This window comes from Halichoerus grypus, chromosome 6 (assembly GCF_964656455.1).
Source record: "Halichoerus grypus chromosome 6, mHalGry1.hap1.1, whole genome shotgun sequence".
NCBI lineage: Eukaryota > Metazoa > Chordata > Mammalia > Carnivora > Phocidae > Halichoerus > Halichoerus grypus.
The window spans coordinates 121,096,811-121,122,076 of record NC_135717.1 but is presented as its reverse complement, the minus strand read 5'-3'; the positions used below and the strand labels follow the sequence as shown (position 1 = coordinate 121,122,076).

Below are 25,266 nucleotides of genomic sequence, written 5' to 3'. Positions count from 1 at the left end.
AACTCCATGCCTTCCCATTCCCCATACCTTGCCCCATGAATCTCTTCCATTGGTTGTTCTTGAGTGGTATCCTTTATAATCAACTGGTAATAGTATGTACATCACTTGCATATTACTATGGACAATATTTGGAAGGACAAACACTAAAATAATGTTTATTTCTGGATGTTGCAGTTTCTATTATTTTTTTCACTTTTCATGTCTGTCTTTGAATTTTTCTATATTAAATATTTATTACATATGTAATTTTAGATAAGAGGGCTATCTTTTTAATCACTGCATTGTATACATCGTGTGTAAACAAATAATTAAGAACAGATTTCTAATTTGTCAGTGGAATCTTATTTTTTATGCTTGGACTGTGTTGCTATTATTGCATTTTTTTCTCTCTAAGGACATTATCCCCATTGTGCTTGGCTTAGGATTTTCTTTGGCAAAGTAATTTACACTTTAAGTTCGTTAGAGACTTTTGAATCAGGGCCTCCAAGGACTTTTTAAAGTAGTTTTCAGCATGCATGTTGTGGATGGAGGAAATAAACAGGGTTGTAAGTGTAAAAACTTGTTTGTCCAGAGAAAATCAGAGCATCCACTTTTGCAGAACTAGAGAGGCTTCTTAACTTGTCCTTGCTCTTTAAAATTTATTATTTTCCTTTCAGTCTCCCAGCATAGAAATATTTCCTAATTTTAAATTAGAATGATATTTTTTATAAATTCAGAAACCATATGTGTCATATATGGTGAATATAGGGTCTTGGGGGCAAAGGGCTAGGAATATACTTAGTTAATCTGATTAGTATGTTTTTATTCAACTATGAGTCTCACTAAGGTCATTTGAGATATAGCTTCCGGGTGGAACAATGAAGAATGTCAAAGGTAAGTACTGGGATGTTTTGCAGCTAACCTTCACCAGATCAAAAATGTGGGCAGGACCATTTTATGCATCATTAAGTTGGTGCAGCCCCATGTACAATGATTTGATTGACACACAGAAACAACTTTCTTTTTATTTTTATATTTTAAAAAGATTTATTTATTTATTTATTAGGGAAAGAGAGAGAGAGAGAGAAAGAATGAACGGGAAGGGCAGAGAGAATCCCAAGCAGACTCCGCGCCAAGCGCAGAGTCCAACATGGGACTTGATCTCATGACCCTGAGCTTAGGACCTGAGTCGAAACCAAGAGTGGGAGGCTTAACTGACTGTGTCATCCAGGCACCCCTATTTTTTTATTTTTAGATAGGAGAGAGAGAGAGAGTGCACGAGTGGGGGGAGGCAGAGGGAAAGGGAGAGAGAATCTTAAGCAGGCTCCATGCTCAGCATGGAGCCCACGGTGGGGATTGATCTCATGACTCTGAGATCATGACCTGAGCAGCAATCAAGAGCTGGACACTTAACCAACTGAGCCACCCAGGTGCCCCTGAAATAACTTTCTAATCACTCTCTCTAGACCTTTCCTCTCTGCCTATTTCTGTCTCTCATTTATTTATTTATTTATTTATTTATTTTTTAAAGATTTTATTTATTTATTTGAGACAGAGAGAATGAGAGAGAGAGAGCACATGAGAGGGGGGAGGGGCAGAGGGAGAAGCAGACCCCCTGCCGAGCAGGGAGCCCGATGCGGGACTCGATCCCGGGACTCCAGGATCACGACCTGAGCCGAAGGCAGTCGCTTAACCAACTGAGCCACCCAGGCGCCCTCTGTCTCTCATTTATTTATCCAGTGTCTATCTATGTATTTATATCCCGTATGTCTCAATTACCATTGGTAAACATTCCATTTTTTTATATCCCCCATTTTTCAGTACTAGTATCACCTATTTGCAAACCATTTGTCTCATAAACCCAGGTTAATTTCCCTTTTTCTATCATGGTATCTGTAACCTGGCAAGGCACCATAGTAAATCTGTACATGATGGCAGTCAATATTACTCATTTAAACCTCACAATAACCTTATGAGGTACTATTCCTGTTAACTCCACTTCATATTAGGAACTGGGAGTACAGACAGATTAAATGACTTGCCTAAGGTCACTCACCTAGTAGATGACAGAGATATGACTTGATCCCAGATAAACTGTTCCAAGGTCCATACACTTAATGCCTTTGCATTATTGAAACATGTATCACTTCAGTTGTCACGAAGGAGGGAAAGCAAAGTATGTCTTGGTATCCTTCAGCTCTTTGTACTTTTTACCTGTGGTTTTCAAATTAAATATTTTAACATAATGGCCCTCTCTGCTCAAAACCCTTTCTGCTGAGCACAGATATGGAAAATAAGGGAATTACAGAGGCACTTAGAAAAAGTCTGGAGAAAGGGCCATTGAAGGACTATTTTCTGGGAGAAATCTAACTTGACCTTTAAATAATGCCTAGTTTACTAGAGAAGGGATCTGGAGAATCTTGGTAGGGCATAACCAACATCCTCCATATATTTTGCATTTTATCAGGTACCACAACTCGAAGCAAAGGAATTGTAGGATTTAGCTTCTGAATACAAAAGTTTTGGATTAAAGAGACCCTATGACCCATCAAAGTATAGCTCAAAAGTGCTCAATTCCTGACCTAATAGGGGAATTCTCAACCAAAGCATGGGCTTAAAAATTGAATTGGAAACAAGTGCTGTGAATTGGGAGACACTGGAATATTTAAAAACAATGGCAGTAGCAGTAATTTTCAAGAAAACTGCCCGTAAGCTGAGCTTCCCGGTAGTGTATTTCAGTAGAGTTGAGAGAATTACTCATTAAAACCTGATTATCAAGTTACAGAGGGAAATGCATGTAACTTGATTTGCTTGGTATTGGTAGACATTGTCTGATCCTGTCATATTTTGACATTGCTCCTCAGATCCAATTTTGGTGACTTTTATGTGAAGATTGGGCAAAAGTATGAAGTCAGTGATGAGAAACCATTCAGCAGTAACAACGTTTATCATACTGGGTTTGACAAATGACCCACAGCTAGAGATTTTGGTTTTTATCTTTCTGTTTATCACATATATATTAAGTGTAATTGGGAATCTGATCATAATTTCTCTCATCTTCATGGATTCTCATTTAAAAATAGCCATGTATTTTTTTCTTCAGAATTTCTCTTTCTTAGAAATCTCATTCACAACTGCCTGTGTCCCTCCATACTTGTACATCATATCAAGTGGGGACAGAACCATCACCATCAAGGCTTGCTTCATCCAAATCTTTTTTATTGTCCTCTTCGGAGCTACAGATTTTTTTCTCTTGGCTGTGATGTCCTACGACCGCTACGTGGCCATCTGCAAACCCCTGCATTATGTGACCATCATGAACAGTAGAGTCTGCAGGAATCTCATCCTCTGTTGTTGGGTATTTGGCTTATTGATTGTCCTTCCACCCCTTGGTTTGACCCTCCATCTGGAATTCTGTGACTCTGTTATTGACCATTTTGTCTGTGATGCTTCTCCGATACTGAAGAATTCATGTTCAGATACTTGGTTCATAGAGCAGCTGGTTATAGTCTGTGCTGTGTTGACCTTCATTATGACCCTTGTGTGTATAGTTCTGTCATACATATACATCACTAGGACAATTCTAAGATTACCCTCTGTCCAGCAAAGGAAAAAAGCCTTTTCCACCTGTTCTTCCCACATGATTGTAGTTTCCATCACCTATGGCAGCTGCATATTTATGTATATCAAACCTTCAGCTAAGGATGAAGTGGCCATTAATAAGGCAGTTTCTCTGCTCGCTATATCTGTTGCCCCTTTGCTGAACCCCTTCATTTATACCCTGAGAAATAAACAAGTAAAGCAATCTTTCCATGACATCCTTAAAAGACTTGCATTTCTTTCACAGAAATATTAGATTGTCATATTGGGAATTTAAATTAAAACAAAAAACAATTTATCTTATATCAATATGAAATCATATATTACAAACAATATATCAGTTCAGCATATAGGTGGAATGGGTGTTGTGTAGTTCTCATAATAATGAGGAACAATAAAGAAAATTGAGAAGAAAGTCTAAGGAAAAATTCTGATAGGCCCCAGCATTATGCAGATGGATACTTCTAACTTTTCTGGAACTTCTGTGTCTTCCTAATCTAGATTTCAATCTGCTCTTTTTAGTCTTGTTAGGTATACATTAGTCATTAGTCTTGTGTGTTGAATCTATTCCATCCATGTCACTGCTTTCCCCTCCTTGCAACACTGCCTCTTTCAAAGTATTTTTTCTTTTAAAGAGGATAAGAACATTGATTTGGAAATGTAAGTTCCCTCCACTTTCAGCTCTGCTTTGTTAATGCTGCCTCACAATAAACATGTGGATTTGAACAAAATTCTAATAATCATCCTTGCCTCTTCTAATCTGAACTTACTAAAACATCTGCAAAAAATCATTACATAAACAAAAACATAACCAAATAGTCTTTAATGATAATTGATAGGCTTTCTCTTCTGAGTAATTGTTCCAAAACCAACTACTAAAGCCAGGTAAAACACAAAAATCATTGACTTAATAACATCAGATTGTGGCTGAAACAATGAGGACCAGAGGGGCTGAGATTATGCAAAGGGCAGAACTGTGGAAGGATGAACTAATTGTAAGTAGCTGCTTTAGCTCTTGAGGGCATTTTCAGATTCATGACTCTGGTTGCAAGTTTTTTATATTTTCTGATCTGGAAAGTAACAGTTTCTTTCCTCTGTCCTTTAATCTTGACTATCTTTATGACTTGATTTTGACCATGAAAATGTGGTAGAAGTGAATTTATATCACTTCAGAAATTAGGTCTTTGGAGACCTCTAGCTTCCATCTTCTTTTTTGGAACAGATGCTTTGGGGAACCCAGGTGTTAGGTGAGGAGTTCGAATACCCTGAGATTACCATGCAGTGAGGAGAGAGATACTTGCAGAGAGGCCGCATAGAGAGCAATACTTGCTCAGCCCCCATCTCGTTCAGCCATCTTAGCTTTGGTGACATCTGATGAAGAAGCCATCTTGGACATCAGCTTTGATGAGCCTTCACATAATTCCAAATCCACTCACCACTGATAACAACTAAATGAACCACCCAGCTGTCCCCTGTCCACTCCTAGAAGTGCAAGTGATAAAAAGTTGTTTTACCCACTGAAACTTGGAGTGATATGTTATACAGCAATAGGTATTCAAAAATAGGGTCCAGGGTAAGTGCTTTGTCAGGGAAACAGCAGATCTCTTGGTGGTCTTGCAAGGCGAGAGAAACCATATTGGACACTGGAGAGGCCTGAATGAAAAGTCTTCAAGCTGTAGAATTTTGAGGTTTTTTTTTCCCATTCTGTATGTACAATATATCCAAAAAGTGTTAATTAAAAACTTAAAAAAGCCCCAAAGCTTAGATGTGAACATAATGGATAAAAAATACGAGCCTGGAGTGTAGGAGGTGGAGCCGTCCGCTGGCTTTGCTCCCCTCCTTGTCTTCCTGTGCTTTTCCAGAGGAGGAAAGCTGTCTCTTTAAGCAAGAACCTGCATCTGGGTTTGGTCTCCTTTCTGAAGGTTATCAGCACTGATTCGGTCCCGTTGTCCACAGCCCCTCTCCTGCAAGGCACTCGATGCACGGCTTTGGAGGGATCTGTGAGACACGCCTCTCTCCCTGCTCCTCAGCTGCGCACGCACGTCTCTGCTCCCAGCTCAGCAGTGTGGTAACCCCGCAGCCCTACCCTCCTCTTCCTTCCCCAGCCTGAGGTCTGAGGGCTCATATCGGATCCCTGTTTTATATCTCTGAGACCTGGGGCCTACGACGCTCTTAACACTGATTTAAAAATGGAAAAATTATCTTGTAATCATTAAAGGAATGAATAAGTGGTCAAAAATATCACAAAACACTCCCAGCCTGTATGGTTGAAATAACAATTCTACCAATCATTTAAAATTACCACACAAGCTCTTCCAGGGAACAGATGTATCCTCAATACACTGTAACATTAATACCCAAACCTGACAAGGACTATGAAGAATAGGAAATTACAGAGGATTCTCACTCAAAACACAGGTGCAGGAATCTTGAAGAAAATATCAGTAAACCAAATCAGTAATGTATTAAAAGTATAATATAGTTCAACCAAAGTGTATTCATCTCAGAAATGTGAGTTGGTTTAATATTAGAAAAATCTATTTATTTTTCAGCACTTTCACTGAATTAAAAGAGAAACATGTAATGATCTCCATAGATATAGAATGGGCATTGGTGAAAATCAATATCCATGCATTAATTATTAAAAAAATCTTAGGAAATTGGGAATAGAAAGGTACTTTCTTAGCATGAGTAAGGAAAATCTATAGCAAAGACCATAGTGAAATAAAAAATACTGGCCTATGTACCTCTTTTTTTTTTTGAAATAGAAAGATATTTACTGGGCACCTGGGTGGTTCAGTCGGTTAAGCATCAGCCTTCGGCTCAGGTCATGATCCCAGGGTCCTGGGATTGAGTCCTGCATTGGGCTCCTTGCTTAGCAGGGAGCCTGCTTCTCCCTCTGTCCCTCCCCCTGCTCATGCTCTCTCTCTCGCCAAAAAAGAAATCTTAAAAAAAGAAAGATATTTACTGTACATTTTAAGGTAAAAATGTAAGTTAAAATGCTGTGTAATATTATACTTAAAATATATGTATGTATAAGAACATGGATAACGTTTTGAAGGGCAAACACCAAAATAATAATGTTTATTTTTGGGTATTAGAGATTCTATGATTTTTTTTAACATTTCATATCTACTTTTGAATTTTTCTATATTAAATATGCATGTGTGTGTAATTTTATTGCCTAACTCATTGCACTGCTTAAACCACATGTGAATAAATGATGAAGAAAAGGTTCTGATTTGTAATTAGAATCTTATTTTTCTATGCCTGGATTGAGTTGGTTGCTCTTATTACATCTTTTTCTCTCCAAGGATATTAACCCCATTGGTGCTTGGGTTGAGATTTTTTTGCCAAAATAAATTATATTTTAGATTCATCAGAGGCTTTTGATTCAGGGCCCCCAGGGACCTTTTTATTGAGTTTTTTTTCTGTGCACCATATTTGAAGAAGGTAATAAGGAGGGTCTTTAATTTAAAAATCTGTTTGCCCCCATAGAAAATGAGAACACCCATTTTTGAAGACTTAAAGAGGCCTCTTAACTTCCCTTTACTTCTTGAACTTAGTTATCTTCCCTTTCATTACTCAGAGTGAACAGAAATAGTTCCTCATTTAAAAATAGGATGGTATATCTTGTAACCCAGCAACCATGTGTATATTCACAGTGAGTATGGGTTCCTAAGGGCCTAGAAATGCACTTAGATGCTCCTACTGGTATATTGTTAAGTTGGAGGTTCACTTATGTCACTTGAGGTACAGCTTCCAAGTGAAACAATGAAGAATGTCAAAGGTAAGTACTGGATCTTTTGCTAGTCAGGTACCTTTGTATTTGTAACTGATGGAGAGGATATTTTTGCTTTCTCTATATAATTATGTTTCACTGCATATTTTAATCTGGGAGAGGAAATAAAATACTTCTTTTTTCACATTTTTAAAAAGATTTTATTTATTCATTTGAGAGAGAAAGAGTGAGCGAGAGAGAGCACACAAGCAGGGGGGAGAGGCAGAGGGAGAAAAAGGCTCCCTGCTGAGCTGGGAGCCCGATCCCAGGACCTGGAGATCATGACCTGAGCTGATCATGAGCCAAAGGCAGACACCTAACCATCTGAGCCACCCAGAAGCCCCCCTCCTTTTTTTTTTAACATTTTAAAAAGTAAGTTCCACGCCCAACGTGGGGCTTGAACTCAGGACCCTGAGATCAAGAGTTGCATGCTCTACTGACTGAGCCAGTCAGCCTCCCCTAAAATACTTCTTTCAAACTTTATTTTTGATATTTTATTAAGAGAATTTTTGAGATTCTTTATGGAGCAAATGAATCTTCATCAGATCGACAATATGGGCAGGACTCATTTAATGTATCATTAAATTGATAGCTTCCCAGGTACAGTGGTTTGATTGGCATACAGAAACAAGTCTCCAGGTGTCTACAAAACTCTCACTTTGTCTCTGTATTTCTTCTATCAAGTGTCTCTCTATGTATCTATTCCATTTATCTCAATTATCAATGGTAAAGATTCAATTAAAAAAATCTCCTATTTTAGCACCAATATCACCTATCTGCCAGTGATCTGTCTCATAAACCCAGGTTAATGTCTCTCCCCACCTCTCTTTTTTATAATATCTGCAACGTTGGCATTATACTGGGGAACTCTACTTAGTGGGAACTGATACTACTCACTCATTTCACAAAGGTAAAGGACGCTTCATATCCTTAATGCAGGAAACATACATTTTAGGGATATTTGTTGGGAATAATAAAAAACCAGAGAAAGCTATTTAGACACCAAAATAATTGGGTCTTGTGGGGTCCTTTTTTAATTTTCTAATGGGAGAGGACATGAAATATTATAACAACTTTAGCCAATATAAATACAATGTAAGCAACATTTGCAATTCAAAATTTTCCAATAGTACCTTTTACAAAAGTGTAAGAAATAAGCAAAATTATTTTTAATTATATATTTTCTCTATCTCAATATATGCAGAATATTATCATTTCAGTGTGTATCCATAATAAAATTATTAATGAGATATTTTATATTAAGTTTTCTTATTAAGTCTTCTAAATATTATGTGTATTTTATAGTTGCTGCATATCTCATCCAGACCAGTCACATTTTTTGTTTTGAAAGATAACCTTTTATTACTTTTATGTACAGAAAATTCAACAGCATCCACTCAGCCCAATTTGGTGTCCAGTTCTTTAGCCTATGCCTTTTCCAACTTGGCAATGTGAGCCACGGACTTTGGACCCAGGATGTTGCCTCCCCAGTGACAGTGGATTTCATCATATCTGTCAGTCATTGGTCCTGATAGCTTCCACCTGCTTAGCCAGAGCTCCTTTGTCTTCTCAGTTAACTTGTATGAAGGTGACAGTGGTGCAGGTCTTCCTGTGGACCAGATGCTCCAGCGTGGCCTCTCTCTTGATAATGCAGTAGAGAACCCCCCATCTATGACACAGGGCAGGTAGGAAGACAGCCAGCTCAATGGGATCCACAGCATGTGCAATCACTACCATCTGAACCTTCTTGTTTTCCACCAAGGTGGTGACAGTATTAACACCAGCTTGAAGGAGAGGCGACCTCTTAGTGGGGACATCCCCTTTGCTGGCAGCTTTCTTCTCAGCCCAAGCCAACCATCTCTGCTTCTTCTCTTGCTTTGTCTCTGGTCTGTATTTGTGGGCCAGCTTAAGCAGTTGAATAGCTGTTTGCCGGTCTAAGACCTGAGTGAATTGGTTAATCACAGGAGGTACTTTTAGGTGTTTATAGAGAATAGCCCTTTGCCGCTGCAGTAGGGTGTAGTGGGAGCATTTGACAAAGCAGGTGAAGTCCCTTTTGGGCTAGATGTCCTGTCTGATGCCAGAATTCTTGGGCCTTTTCTCAAATGGGGGATTGACCACCTCTTGGCCTCCTGTTTCTTCATGATAGCAGGGGCTGGGTCCATCTTCTTTCCCTTCGCCTTCTTTCCTTTTGGCATCTTGGATGGCTGAAGGAGGGAGCCAGACCAGCCACATTTTAAGTGTTCAATAATAACTCACATGTGGCTAATCAAAAAGAATGTAATATTGCCATTTGCAATGATGTGGATGGAACTAGAGGGTATTATGCTAAGCGAAATTTGTCAGTCAGAGAAAGACAAATACCATATGATTTCAGTCATATGTGGAATTTAAGAAACAAAACAGATGAGCACAGGGGAAGGGAAGGAAAAATAAAATAAGATGAAAATTGAGAGGGAGGCAAACCATAAGAGACGCTGAACTCTAGGAAACAAACTGAGGGTTGCTGGAGGGGCGGTGGGTGGGGGGAAGGGATAATTGGGTGATGGGCATTAAGGAGGGCACTTGATGTAATGAGCGCTGGGTGTTATATGCAAGTGATAAATCACTAAATTCTACTTCTGAAACTAGTAAAAAAAAAAAAAAAGTATCCAGGCCACTTGAATGCTAAAAAAAGTAGTAATTCATATGTGGCTAATGGCTACTGTATTAGATAGCAGAGACCTAGAACATTGAATGAAGGTAGCAAAGAGTTGAATAGATCATGTAATCAATTAGGCATTTCAGAACAACAATTATGTTGCTCTTGCCCAGACCCTGAGTGACTGTGTTAGTTGGCCTTTGGTCTTCTTAACACATTGATAGATATACTGACTAGGTATAAATTGTATTAAGAAGGAGAACATCAATAATATGGAGGAAAAATCTGGAACATATAGTCATTTTTCCTCTTCATCAGAGTGTATATGAATAATCCATTAAAAATATAATTTAATAGATGTTGGCAAAAAGCTTCTCATGAAAGACTGTCTTTTGCCCATGTTCTCCAAAATACATCCTCATCCTTTTCACTAATGTGAAAAATCCACCGGAGAGATTCATTTCTTTATTTATATTTAATATATCTGTTTAAATGATTCCGGTTGTGAAAGGGTAAATTCATCAAAATTTGTCATGCAAAACTCTGTGACAGACACTAACTATATTTAGTGCTGGGTATAAAGGAGAATATAAGATGGCACTTATATATAGTTGGCTTTAAGGGAGGGGAAGACAGATAATTTTGGAATGTGTTTATTATTAGGAAGAAATTAGAGTGAACAGATGGTGGGAAGTCTCACCAAATTTGGTGGTCAGGGGTAAGTCCTAGAAGTAGATGCCATTTGAATTGAACCCACAGTGACAAGATGTGTCCGGGAGAGTGCTGACAGGAGAAGAACAATGTAGGCAGATGGCTCAGCATGTGCAGAAGCCAAAGTAGGGCTGCCTTGAAGATCAGAGAGAAAGCCGGATAACCAGGATGTAGTCAAAGACATTGGGGATTATAGGAGATGACTAGTAGCCATCATAGGCTTTGTTCTATGGGTGATAGGAAGCTATTGTTGCATTTTAAGTTAGGGAGGGACATGGACTAATGAACATTTAAAAAAAGTCCCTCCAGCTGCCATGAAGGAAAGTGTAGTTGAGAGGGGGCAAGAGGGTAAACAGAGAAATCAGTTCGGAGAGAGATGTGGGGGTTTTGTCTAGTACGCTGGTGCTGGTGAGCTTTTGTTGGATTAGAAATGTAAATGTGAAAAAATGCTGCGGTTGCCCCTTAACACAGACTTGAACTGTGTGGGTCCATTTATGTGGAGATGTTTTTTCTTTTTTGATAAACACAGTAGAATACTGTAATTGTATTTTCTCTTCCTTATGATTTTCTTAAACATTTTTCTCTAGCTTACTTTATTGTAACAGTACAGTATATAATACATACAATATGCAAAAATGTGTCAATTGGCTGCTATTGGTAAGGCTTCTGGTCAACAGTAGTTTATCAGTAGTTAAATTTTTGGGAAGTCAAAGTTATACACAGATTTTTGACTGTGCAGGGTGTTGGTGCTTCTAACCTCTGTGTTTTTCAAGGGTCAACTCTGTGTGTGTGTGTGTGTGTGTGTGTATTTATCCTTCCCTCCCTTTCAGGTGATAAATGAATAGTAATAGACGGTGTGAGGAGTTATCTTTAATTTTAACATTTTATTTGGAAATAATTTCAAGTTTATAGAAAACTTGCAGAATTAAGAATAGTACCAAACACGTGAATATCTGATGCACATAGTGGGCTAAAAAATACAAGCAAGCATATACATGTATAATACAAACATACACACACACATACACATGAGCATATATAAAAATGTATATATATCTTTATATACATATTTTCAGAATTATGAATTTACGCTGAAACCTCCCATTCCAGTCCATCCATTTAGGATTCTTTCTTGTCTTTCCCCAATCCATATTTGTATCTTTCTAATTTCTTGTCAAAAGCTCTGACAATCAACATGTTCTCATTACTCAGTCCTATAATAAATCTAGAATAGTTTCAGCATAGTTTCATCCATACTACTAGAAAGAACAAGTAAGTGTACTAAAAAGAGTTCAGGATTTGTTCACATTTCTTCCTATCCTCCTTTCAGACCAAGAATGAGAGGATAGAGTTAGATAATGTGTTCATCAGAACTTGCATTAGTCCTTTCTTTTTTCCCCCACTGATGTTATGGTATTCATTTGAGATGAAAATTGGTTGATTTTTTTCCAATTCAGCTTTCATTTGTAGGTCCTCCTTCCTGTCTTCATTGACTTAAGTTGATTTTGAGTATTCATATTAAAAAGTTTCCAAGAGGCAAAACTATACGACAACTCTATGAAACTATATTAAAAGTATATGGTGGAAGTGTCACTCCCTAATGGGAAGGATTTAAAGAAATTATATAAGGGCATACCAGAGCATATCTGTGTGCTGTTGATACTAATCTAGAAAAGGGGAAGAAATTAATGATGTGAAAAACAGAGGGAGAGCTGCTACCTGAAGAGCTAAATGTCTTCTTGATGTGATCAGAGATTGGCTTCAGAAAATAAAAAAAATAATATCTGTACAGTACTTATTATTTCCTTAGTACTGTTATAAGCATGTACCTGGTTTATCTCATTTAGACCTCATAGTAACTCTAAGATGTAGTATTATCATTACCCCATCTTACAGAGGAGAAAATTGGGAGCACAGATCGGTTAAATGACTTGTCCAAGATAGTTCATGTAGTAGATGACAAACAATAGGATTTGAAACCGGACAAACTAGGTTTGCTTCACTGTGGTACATTCAGTGGGGCTGAGGTCATCATCTAATGAAAGACCAGTTTTCTGGTTATACAAGGCGCAGCATGTGACTAGGTTTAATTGTTGTTTATAGTCACTATTGATCCTGTCATATTTTGACATTGCTCCTCAGATCCAATTTCGGTGACTTTTATGTGAAGATTGGGCAGTGGTATGAAGCCAGTGACGAGAAACCATTCAGCAGTAACAACGTTCATCTTACTGAGTTTGACAAATGACCCACAGCTAGAGATTTTGGTTTTTATCTTTCTGTTTATCACATATATATTAAGTGTAATTGGAAATCTGATCATAATTTCTCTCATCTTCATGGATTCTCATTTAAAAATAGCCATGTATTTTTTTCTTCAGAATTTCTCTTTCTTAGAAATCTCATTCACAACTGCCTGTGTCCCCCCATACCTGTACATCATATAAAGTGGGGACAGAACCGTCACCATCAAGGCTTGCTTCATCCAAATCTTTTTTATTGTCCTCTTCGGAGCTACAGATTTTTTTCTCTTGGCTGTGATGTCCTACGATCGCTACGTGGCCATCTGCAAACCCCTGCATTACGTGACCATCATGGACAGCAGAGTCTGTAGGAATCTCATCCTTTGTTGTTGGGTATCTGGCTTATTGATTATCCTTCCACTCCTTGGTTTGAGTCTCCATCTGGAATTCTGTGACTCTGTTATTGACCATTTCTATTGTGATTCTTCTCCGATACTGAAGAATTCATGTTCAGATACTTGGTTCATAGAGCAGCTGGTCATAGTCTGTGCTGTGTTGACCTTCATTATGACCCTTGTGTGTATAGTTCTGTCATACATATACATCATTAGGACAATTCTAAGATTACCCTCTGTCCAGCAAAGGAAAAAAGCCTTTTCCACCTGTTCTTCCCACATGATTGTGGTTTCCATCACTTGTGGCAGCTGCATTTTTATGTATGTCAAACCTTCGGTTAAGGATGAAGTGGCCATTAATAAGGCAATTTCTCTGCTCGCTATATCTGTTGCCCCTATGTTGAACCCCTTCATTTATACCCTGAGAAATAAACAAGTAAAGCAGTCTTTTCATGACATTCTCAAAAGATTGGTATTTCATTCAAAGAGATAGTAGAACAGCATACTGGGAACGCAAATTAAATGATATATCATTAGAATATGGATGGAAATTGAAGCTGTTGAGAATGGCAAGTTTTGACGGACATTAAAGAAGGTTTGGAAGAACATCTAATAAAGAATGCCGAAAGACCCAGTATCATGAAATGGGCATTTCTTTACTCCTCTGCAACCAATTATATCTCCTCCTAACCTGAAATTCAGTCAACTCTACTTGAGTTGTCTCTAATGTTCATTAGTCATTAGTTTTTCATGTCAAAACTATTCCGGACATGTTACTGCTTTCCCCTCCTTGCAGTGCAATCTGTTTTGAAGTGTCTTCCCTTTTCAAGGGGATAACTACACTGATTTTCAGGATGTAAAGCAGCCTTTATCTTCACTTCAGGCTTGTCAATACTGTCTCAAAATAAACAGTATGTGAATGTTTACAAAATTAGGAATATAATTATATTCCCTTTCCTTTTCTTTGTGAATTATTAAAGATGATAACAAAACAACTGGCAAAACCCCAACAGTACAAAGAAGTGTAATTTTCTAGTTGCTAGAGTTTATTGATAGATTTCTTCCTCCACCAATGATTGTTCTAAGAACTCCCAGGAAAGCCAGGTACAACACCAAAAGCATTGGCTTAAAGCATCAAATTGCTGGTGAAATAATGAAGATCAGAGGACAAAGACTCTGCAAACGGTAGAACTTTTGAAGCTTGAACTGATTATATGTAGTTAATTTTGCCCTTAGAGGCATTTTCAGATTCATGGCTGTGGTGGATTACATCATTTATGGGGGATCAATGTCATTTTCTCCATTACAGGATATAAATTCCTTTCTCTCTTTTTTAATTTGGGTGGGTCAGTAACTTGCTTTTGATCATGAGAATGTGGTATAAGGGAAGTTGCATGACTCAAGAGATGAGCTTTACAACTTCCACCTTCTTTTTTTGAAACACATGCCCTGGGGGAATCCAGATGCCATGTGAAAAGTTTGAATACCTTGATATTGCCATGCAGTGAAGAAGCCTAAGCTAGCCCCATGGAGAGACCATAGAGAGATGCCTGGTCAGCCCATCTCTTCCAGCCATTCCAGCTGTGGCATCAGACACATGACTGAAGAAGCCATCTTGGATAAACAGTCCACACCAACCTTCTTATCATTCCAATGCCAGTTACTATCTGATTACAACTAAATGACGGAACCAAGTGAGAACCACCCACCTGATCCCAGTCAACCTCTAGAATCATGAACAATAATAAATTTATGTTTTAAGACGTTAAAATTTGGGGTGACTAGTTACACAGCAGTTTTTAACTGAAATAGGGTGCAGGAAAAGGGTTACCCTTTTATTTTTTATTAAAATTTTTTTTTTGTTTGAGTGTAGTTGACACACAACATTATATTAATTTCAGGTATACGGTGTAGTGATTCAGCATCTCTATATGTTATGTTATGCTTACCACAAGTGTAGCTACTTTTTCTTCATTACCATCTCTCCATTGTGTAGAGATCTATCCTCTGTTTTCAGGGATTATGAGTGTTCCAAGTCACTGGAAGGCTGATATCGTCAGTAGGTGAAGACTAAGCACATTCCAGGCCACCACTGGGTGAAAGGCTGTTTACTGTCAATGAAGGATTTTTCTTTCTTGACCTCAGCTGCTTTAAATAAAAAGGCCAAGTATGCTGGGAAACTTTGGGGAAGAGGAGAGGTAGACATTTTTATAGATCTGCTTGATACAAGGAACCAAGTTTCACCCTACCCAGTCCTTTGGGGGAAGGAAGCATTGGGGGAAGGTTGGCAGAACATTCTCAGTCATGTGGGGCAAAGCCATGATGGCATGTGTAAGGGCAAAAAGAAAGAGCCCCTGAGTTCCAGGGCTTTCCTGACACTGAGAGATGTGTAGTGGAAGAGGTGGCACTGACCCTGGGGAGAAAAGCCAAAGAAGAGAAAGCCTCTCTGCCTGTCTGGCCATCTCCTGGCTCCCTGGGTATGCTTTCCTGTCTGCTGTACTTTCTGAGCTCCCAGCTGGGGATGCCATGACTTTCTAGCAGCTGTTATAAACCATAATGCACAAGTGCTAAAAACCTTGGTCTGTTTTAGAGAGAAAGAGTGCCTGAAATCAACTGATAAAATTTAGGCAATACTCACAGTAAGAAAAAAGGTTAAAGTGACCCTATGCATGAAGCCTCTCACTGATTCAGTGTACATTCATTGTAACTTTCATTATTGTATGCATAATGAAATTGATGTGTTCCTTCTTGTCCTGTGTATGCTCATAAAGTGTCAAAGACACTGCATTGTGTAGTGCCCTGTCATAAGTAGAGAGGTGCTAATGGGACAAACTCCATTTGCAAGCAGTGGGTGGGTCAAGATTTATGGTGTGTCTGCCCTCTGATGTCCCAAGTTTTCATTATATAGATGATGTCCAGTTGTTTGAACTCAGAAGACTCAGTCTCATCTGCTCAGACTGTGGTATTACTATTCCTCTCCCAGAAGGGATGGCTGAAAATATTTGAGGAACTTATACATCTGAATAGAAAAGAAATCTGATTAAAAAATTGGCAGAGAGAGTGAACAAGCATTTATCCAAAGAGACAAAATGTGGGACAGTTTGAGCACCATAATTATTAAGTACAGCAATGAGTTATAAGCTGTTGAAAACTAGAAGTTCATGAGTCCATACGTATAAGCAATCAATGGAGCAATTCTAAGTTGAAGAGAAGGGAGTGCTCTTGCTTATAATTGAATGCCAAGGACCAGTTGGTAGATGTGGAGTGAGGTCAGGAGTTGGAATATAATATAAGAATATGATAATATTCCTTGTTCCTTCCTACCTAAATGTATTAAAATAATGATAAAAACAACTGGCAAAACCCCCAGCAGTACAGAGAGATATTTAAATATAAACTTTAACAATTATTGATAGATTTCTGCCTCTGAGTAATTGTTCACAGAACAACTAAAAAAGCCAAATAAAGACCCAATTACTGGATTAAAGTCATCAGATTGCTGCGGAAACCATGAGGATCAGAAGGCCAAGATTCTGGAAAAGATAGAAATATTGAAGGGTGAGCTGATTGTATGTAGTTATTTTTTAGCTTAGAGCATTTTCTGATTCATGGCAGTGGTGGATTAAAGACTGTTTCAAATTCTTCAATGTCAGTTTCTCCATCCAGGGATGTAATTTCTTCTCCCCTTTAACTTGGCTGGACCTATGACTTGCTTTAGATTGTGAGAGTGTGGTAGAAGTGAAGTTGCATGATTTAGGATAATCAGTCAACAATTGCCTCACCCTTGAAATTGAACTGTCATTTTGTTGACATTTCAGACCATCTGCAGTTGACATTTGTATATTTTGTCATTAAGCCATCCAGCAATAGGCTGATAGTCAAAATATTTGATGAACATTTCATATATCCAAGTAGTTGTAACTGATACTGCTGAATGTATTTTGGAACTAGATGTCCTAAGTATGTACAATATTTCTACTGCTTGGATGAGATGTTCCCAATGAGAAACTGCCCCACCAGTAGGACAGTGGTGTTGGGATAAGTGCACACACTGGGAGCCTCATGAGCCTCTTTGGTACAGCTGTGTAGTTAATGTAAGTTAGTGAAGGACAGGAGGGGAGAAAGAAATTACTGTATTGATTAAAGAGCTAGTAAAATAAGGAGTGCTTAAGAAAATCATCCAAATGATTTCATAGGCTGCCCTACACTCAGCCAGTTGGTCTTTTTTTGTTTGTTCATTTGTTGTTATTTGGGGAGTGTTTACCTGTCATTTATTCATTGTGATCAATGAAGTCAAGGTTTTTCCTTACGGGTATGTGGTAGGAAATATTGGCTTCTATAAAAATATAGTGCCAAAATAACACTTTATCTCTAACCCCATTTCATACATTGGTTACATTCAAGCAAACAACTGCTTTAGAATACAAATAGGGAGGAAATTTTGCATTTTGATTAAAATGTCTTATTTTTAAGCAATTTTCTCAAACTTTAATATTAACCTCTAGCTTTTTCTGTAGAACTATAGTCCTGTTTTTAATTCTTACTCATAGTTACCAGAATACATTAAAGTAAAATTTATATTCTTGGTAGAATAGCAGATAGTCTAGGGGCACCTGGGTGGCTCAATCAGTTAAGCGTCTGCCTTCGGCTCAGGTCATGATCCCAGGGTCCTAGGATGGAGTCCCGCATCGGGCTCTCTGCTCAGCGGGGAGTCTGCTTCTCTCTCTCTCTCTCTCTCTCTCTCCCGGACCCTCTATCCCACTCACGCTCTCTCTCTCTCTCTCCCCCTTACTCTCTCTCAAATTAATAAATAAAATATTAAAAAAATAACAATCTTATAATTAATATTACAGGTATTTTTGTCTACTCTCTTCCTGCTTATTTTAGTTTTACCACCACTTTATAATTTATCTGATGACACATCACTTAATTATGATTTGTCCTTAAATTTAGCATATCTTTGTTGGGAAAGTTTTTTTTTTTTTTTAAGATTTTATTTATTTATTTGAGAGAGAAAGACTGAGAGAGAGAGAGCATGAGAGGGGAGAGGGTCGGAAGGGTCAGAGGGAGAAGCAGACTCCCTGCCGAGCAGGGAGCCTGATGCGGGACTCGATCCAGGGACTCCAGGATCATGACCTGAGCCGAAGGCAGTCGCTTAACCAACTGAGCCACCCAGGCACCCCTGTTGGGAAAGTTTTGATTACCAATTCAATCTCCTTACTAATTATTGGTCTGTTCATGTTTTCTATTTCTTCATGATTCAGTCTTGCTATAAGGTAATGTCCTTATCTCTGCTTCATTTCTGAAGGACGGCTTTGCTGGATGAAGTATTCTTGGTTGGCAGTTTTTTTCCTCCCCTCCAAGCTTGTGTCCTTTGTCCTCATCCTGTAAGGTCAAGCCAGATTTCTGCATGTGCTGATTAGCGATTTGCAAAGGCTAATACCACTGTCAGGGGCATGCACTGGGAGCTGGCCACAAAGTGCGAAGGTGTGTGGTTGAAGCTTGTGAAACATTTGGGGGTGCCTGTGGATCAGTTGAGGGGATCTGCAGGAGAGGCATCCCCAGCTCTCCAGGGTGGGCTTCCTGATGGAGTCCTCAAAGTGGTTAGTAGAATCCATATTGCTCCCATATGTTCCATTCTGAGCCCTGGTTGCTGTTCTCCCTGCTGTTCACTGACCCCCAGTCATGCAGTTTATGACTCAGTATTCTGGATGGGATGAGAAAGAAATGTGCCGCTCTGGCAATTCCCACACACATAGGGGAGCTGGGTGCTCGTTCTAGCAGTCCTACTTTCCCCCATGTGAAAAATCATGGGCCTACAAGGTCTCTTTTGGCATTGAGCTGTGCCAGCTTTGGGGGAGGGATGATATGGGCAAAGTGGAACTATTCCTCTTCCTCTCTTCAATGCATTCAATCTCAGATTTTTTTTTTCCTCCAATAGTTGGCTGGCATTTCTCCACTGGACTTTCAGACTTCCACAAATGTACTCTTTTCTGTGGTGATTTTCAAAATTGATATTCTTTGGGGGGAAGATGGTAGAAAACCTATTCTGCCATGTAGATGATGTCACTCATTCTTTTTATTTTCAACCTTTTAATATCCTATTGCTTTAAGTGTGTCTCTTATATACAGCACATTGCTGGATTTATTTATTTTTATTTGTAATCCAATTTGAGGATCTGTGTCTTTTTTATTATGGGATTCACTGATGTATTCTTTTTGTAATTACTATTATAGTAAGACTGATTTCTGCCATCTTGTTCTTATTCCATTTATTTTGTTATTACTTTTTAACTATTTCCTGTCTTTCATTGGAAGGATGGAGGGATACTTCTTAGTTTGTTGATTTAAAATTTATAAATTCTACTTCATTCTTAGCATGGATATTTTAAGATTCATCCGTGTTCATTTCCATCTACTGATTTCTTAAACATATACATTTCTTTTTTTTTTAACTTTGGTTTAAAATTTTTTTTTTTTATGTTCAGTTAGCCGCTATATAGTACATAATTAATTTTTTTTTTTAAGATTTTTATTTATTTATTTAACAGAGAGAAAGAGAGAGCACAAGTAGGCAGAGCGGCAAGCAGAGGGAGAGGGAGAAGCAGGCTCTCTGCTGAGCAGGGAGCCCGATGCGGGGCTCGATCCCAGGACCCTGGGATCATGACCTGAGCCGAAGGCAGCTGCTTAACCGACTGAGCCACCTAGGCGCCCCCATAATTAGTTTTTGATGTAGTGTTCAATGATTATTATTTAAGTATAACACCCAGTGCTCATCACAGCATGTGCCCTCCTCAATACCCATCACCCTGTTACCCACTCCCCCCACTCTCCTCCCCTTTGAAATCCCCAGATATGGGGTCCGTAGTCTCTCATGGTTCATCTACCTCTCTGATTTCTCCCCCTTTGGATTTCCCTCCGTTCCCCTATGGTCCTCCGTGCTATTGCTTATGTTCCACATATGAGTGAAGCCATATGATAATTGACTTTCTCTGCTTGACTTCCTTCACTTAACATAGTACTCCAGTTCCATCCATGTCGATGCAAATGGTGGGTATTCATCATTTCTGATGGCTGAGTAACATTCCATTGTGTATGTGTACCACATCTTTATCCATTCATCTGTTGAAGGGCATCTCAGCTTCTTCCACAGTTTGGCTATTGTGGATATTGCTGCTATGAACATTGGGGGTGCATGTACCCCTTTTCACTATGTCTGTGTCTTTGGGGTAAATACCTAGTAGTGCAATTGCTGGGCCATAGGGTAGTTCTATTTTGAACTTCTTGAAGAACCTCCATACTGTTTTCCAGAGTGGATGTACCAGCTTGCATTCCCACTAACAGTGTAAGAGGGTTCCCCTTTCTCCACATCCTTGCCAATATTTGTTGTTTCCTGTTTTGTTAATTTTTGCCATTCTAACTGGTGTAAGGTGGTATCTCATCATGGTCTTGAATTTTATTTCCCTGATGGCAAGTAATGTGGAGCATTTTTTCATGTGCCTGTTAGCCATTTGTATTGTCTTCTTTGGAGAAGTGTCTGTTCATGTCTTTTTTTTTTTTTTTTTTTTTTTAAAGATTTTATTTATTTGACAGAGAGAGAGAGACAGCAAGAGAGGGAATACAAGCAGGGGGAGTGGGGGAGGGAGAAGCAGGCTTCCTGCAGAGCGGGGAGCCAGATGCGGGGCTCGATCCCAGGACCCTGGGATCATGACCTGAGCCAAAGGCAGACGCTTAACGACTGAGCCACCCAGGTGCCCCTGTTCATGTCTTTTGTCCATTTTTTGACTGGGTTATTAGTTTTTTGAGTGTTGAATTTGAGAAGTTCTTTACAGATCTTGGATTTCTGTCCTTTATCTGTAATGTCATTTGTAAATATCTTCTCCCATTCCTTGAGCTGCCTCTTAGTTTTGTTGACTGTTTCCTTTGCTGTGCAGAAGCTTTTTATCTTGATGAAGTCCCAAAAGTTCATTTTTGCTTTTGCTTCACTTGCCTTTGGAGATGTGTCTTGAAAGAAGTTACTGTGGCCGATGTCGAAGAGGTAACTGCCTAAGTTCTCCTCTAGGATTTTGATGGATTCCTGTCTTATATTGAGGCCTTTCATCCATCTTGAGTTTATCTTTGTGTATGGTGTAAGGTAATGGTCCAGTTTCATTCTTCTATATGTGGCTGTCCAATTTTCCCAGCACCACTTATTGAAGAGACTGTCTTTTTTCCACTGGATATTTTTTCCTGATTTGTCGAAGATTAGTTGACCATAGAGTTGAGGGTCCGTTTCTGGAGTCTCTCTTCTGTTCCATTGGTCTATGTGTCTGTTTTTGTGCCAATACCATGCTGTCTTGGTGATCACAGCTTTGTAATATAGCTTGAAGTCAGGCAACGTGATGCCCCCAGCTTTGTTTTTCTTTTTCATCCTTCCCTTGGTGATTCCAGGTCTTTTCTGGTTCCATACAAATTTTAGGATTTTTTGTTCCAGCTCTTTCAAAACTGCCAATGGTATTTTAATAGGGATGGCATTGAAAGTGTAAATTGCTCTGGGGAGGATAGACATTTTAACAATGTTTATTCTTCCAATCCATGAGCATGGTATATTTTTCCATCTTTTTGTGTCTTCCTCAGTTTCTTTCGTAAGTTCTGTAGTTTCTAGAGTATAGATCCTTTACCTCTTTAGTTAGGTTTATTCCTAGGTATCTTATGGTTTTTGCTGCAATTGTGAATGGAATTGATTCCTTAATTTCTCTTTCTATGGTTACATTGTTAGTGTATAGAAAAGCAATTGATTTCTGTGCATTGATTTTGTATCCTGCCATATTGCTGAATTTGCATTTCTATTTCTTTTTGGATCACAACAAATATATTATCTTTTTGTATGTTATTTTGGTCTACCTTCACAATACATCATGTACATGTTTTCTAGAATTTTAGTTCTGGTTATGGATATAGCTTTTCTTTCTTTTATTCTTTGACTTGTACTTTTTAAAAAGATAATGTTTTTTAGGTGTTGAGTTTGATAAGTTCTTTATAGATCTTGGGCACTCAGTGTTATACACAACTAATGCATCTTTGAACACTACATCAAAAACTAATGATGCACTATAGGCTGGATAACTGAACATAATAAAAAAAAAAAAAGATAAAAATATACTTTATATGATTAATAAAATTATATTGTCATTTTTATGTTTAATATTATTTGCATCATCCTTCTGGGTTTATTTATCCTCTTATTTGAGTATTTCTTTTAAGTGTTTTCAAATTTGTTCTTTGTGTGGGAAGCTGTTTATTTTATTATCACATTTAAATGTCTGAGTGTATGTTTTCCTTATCAATCCCATTTCAGCATACTTAGAAATATCCATACTTCTCTATAATAGGACATAGATTATTATTTCCTCTCTCCCCACCTTTTCTTTACCTGTACTCTCATTATATATTTTTATTTTGGTATCTGTACTTGTCTTTTGGTGCCTATTTATCTAACTACCTATTTATCTCTCTAATCTCTTTATTGTTTTCTGTTGCTTTATGGGAGACCACATCAGAGCTGATCTAGTTCACCATTTTTGTTTTTGTTTTCTCTCTCCAATACTAGCCTCATTGTTTTATTCTTTATTTCATTTATTGCATTTTTCAGCACTATTTTTACCTGGTTATTTTTATAATGTTTTGTTCTTCATTTTGCCAATATCATTCTTATATTTTCTAAGGAAATTATGCTTATTGTATTTTTTTTAAAAGATTTTATTTATTTGAAAGAGAGAGAGAGAGCACGAGCAAGAGAGAGCACGAGTGGGGGGAGGGGCAGAGGGAAACAGAGAAACAGACTCCTTGCTGAGCAGGGAACCTGACATGGGGCTTGGGCTCTAACCCAGGCCTCTGAGATCATGATCTGAGCCAAAGGCAGATGCTTACCCAACTAAGCCACCCAGGTGTCCCAAATTATACTTATTTTAAATTCTTGCTGTTTCTGTTTCAGTAATTCTTCTTTGCATCATATGTTATCTAGTGTGTAATTGTGCCCCTCTCCCTCAGCATATATATTCCCAAGGTGGGTGGTTATTTTGCCTTCTGAACTCATGACCTCTGTATAGCTTTAGCTCTACTGTCTAGTGATGCATATGAACAGAAACTTAAGCCCTGGTTTGTGACTTTATGGATAATTTAAAGAAATGACAAAGATGATCCTCAGGCCCGACAGCCCAAGTCATTATAGAACTGTTCCTACCTAACCTGCCATCTTAAAAAAATACTCTTTTTTTCGTTTGAATTTTCTTTTCTTTTAATTTATTTGTGAGAGAGAGAGAGAAGGAGAGAGAAAGAGCGTGTGTATGCACACGCCCAAGGTAGGGGAGGGGCAGAGGAAGAAGGAGAGAGAGAATTTTAGGCAGGCTCCACGACCCTGAGATCATGACCTGAGCCAAAATCAAGTCAGGCGCTTAACCAACTGAGCCACCCAGGCGCCCCATGAATTCTATTTTAAACGTTTTGCAAGGAGCAGCATTGGGAGAATACTACCTGTTTAGATTTGTCATCGTAGTCCATAATCTCTGGGGTTTTAGGGAGAGAGGATAGAGGAACCGGTGCTAATGTGTGGCAGCACTTGTTTTTATTATCTCCTCACTCTAGCACAGCTTTAATGTTATCCTGAGAATGCTAGTAGCTAACAGTGTTTCTTTTGATTCTTTTTAAAAAATAATTAAAATTAAATTAAAATTAAATTTTATTTATTTATTTTTATTTATTTATTTATTTATTAAAGATTTTATTTATTTATTCATGAGAGACAGAGAGAGAGAGAGAGAGAGAAGCAGAGGGAAAAGCAGGCTCCCAAGGAGCAGGGAGCCCGATGCGGGACTCGATCCCAGGACCCTGGGATCATGACCTGAGCTGAAGGCAGACGCTTAACCATCTGAGCCACCCAGGCACCTAAATTTTATTTTTTTAAAGATTTTATTTATTTGACAGGGAGAGAGAGAGGGAGAGAGAGGGAGAGAGCAAGCACAAGCAAGGGGAGTGGCAGGCAGGGGAGAAGCAGACTCTCCACTGAGCAAGGAGCCTGATGTGGGGCTCGATCCCAAGACCCTGGGATCATGAACTGAATGAAAGGCAGCTACTTAGCCAACTAGGCAACCCAGTCACACCTATTTTTATTTTATTTTAGAGAGAGTGAGAGAGTGTGCATGCGAGAGCGGGGTGAGGGCGTGGCAAAGAGAGAGGGAGAGAGAGAATCCCAAGCCGACTCCATGCTCAGTGCAGAGCCCGAAGCAGGGCTCAATCTCACGACACTGAGATCATGACATGGCCGAAACCAAGAGTTGGATGCTCACCTGACTGAGCCACCCAGGTGCCCTTCTTTAGATTCTTGTCTACAATGATGACAGGAGGGATAAAGCCCACCAACTCATACATTTAGAAATTGAACATTCCAAAGACTCAGCTGCAGAATCAGTAAACTCATTCCTTTGCTTATCTATGACTTGGATTACATTCCAAGCATGTGCTCGCATTAAGCCAGTTTAGTGAACAGTTTCAGAACAGCATGACCTGTCTTTTTTTTTTTTGACAAGCTCATTTAGAGGGTGATATGTTCCCTCCCAAATTAATTTCTAAATGCTTATATTATGAAGGCTGGGTGAAGCCCTGCTTAGTGTTCTTAAACTTTGACTTACACCAAGTACCCTCCTTCCTTATCTCAGTATACTTAGAGATCTCCAGGGCACATGGAGTTGATGTAGTCATTTCTAATAATCTCCTGCCAAATGTTCTGATTGGCTTTATGTGAGGTGTGGATAAGACCTTCATCGATTTGGCTACCAACGGATGCAACTGGACATAAGAGATGTAAATAAGCTGGCCTTGCTGCAGAGGGATTTCAAGTAGAATGGCCAACATGTTTACAGTCCCATTATATTAAACCAATCA

General features: G+C 38.7%; 2 protein-coding genes and 1 pseudogene across 2 annotated transcripts; 2 read left to right on the top strand and 1 right to left on the bottom strand.

The window, feature by feature from the left end:
• The first annotated feature begins 2,896 nt into the window (after positions 1–2,896).
• Positions 2,897–3,835, top strand: LOC118524917 (olfactory receptor 6C2-like). Its single transcript, XM_036075352.1, has one exon. It carries the CDS (start codon positions 2,897–2,899, stop codon positions 3,833–3,835), a length of 939 nt encoding a protein of 312 aa, XP_035931245.1.
• Positions 3,836–8,757: 4,922 nt separating this feature from the next.
• Positions 8,758–9,555, bottom strand: LOC118524916 (large ribosomal subunit protein eL8 pseudogene; annotated as a pseudogene).
• A 3,337-nt stretch (positions 9,556–12,892) lies between these two features.
• On the top strand, positions 12,893–13,840 carry LOC118554595 (olfactory receptor 6C2-like). The gene is given in 1 exon segment (XM_036122304.1): positions 12,893–13,840. A coding segment is annotated over 1 exon segment (948 nt).
• The last annotated feature ends 11,426 nt before the right edge of the window (positions 13,841–25,266 follow it).

Excerpts from the sequence above, each read along its gene's own strand:
- LOC118524917 (XM_036075352.1), top strand. The coding sequence starts at position 2,897 with ATGAGAAACCATTCAGCAGTAACAACGTTTATCATACTGGGTTTGACA.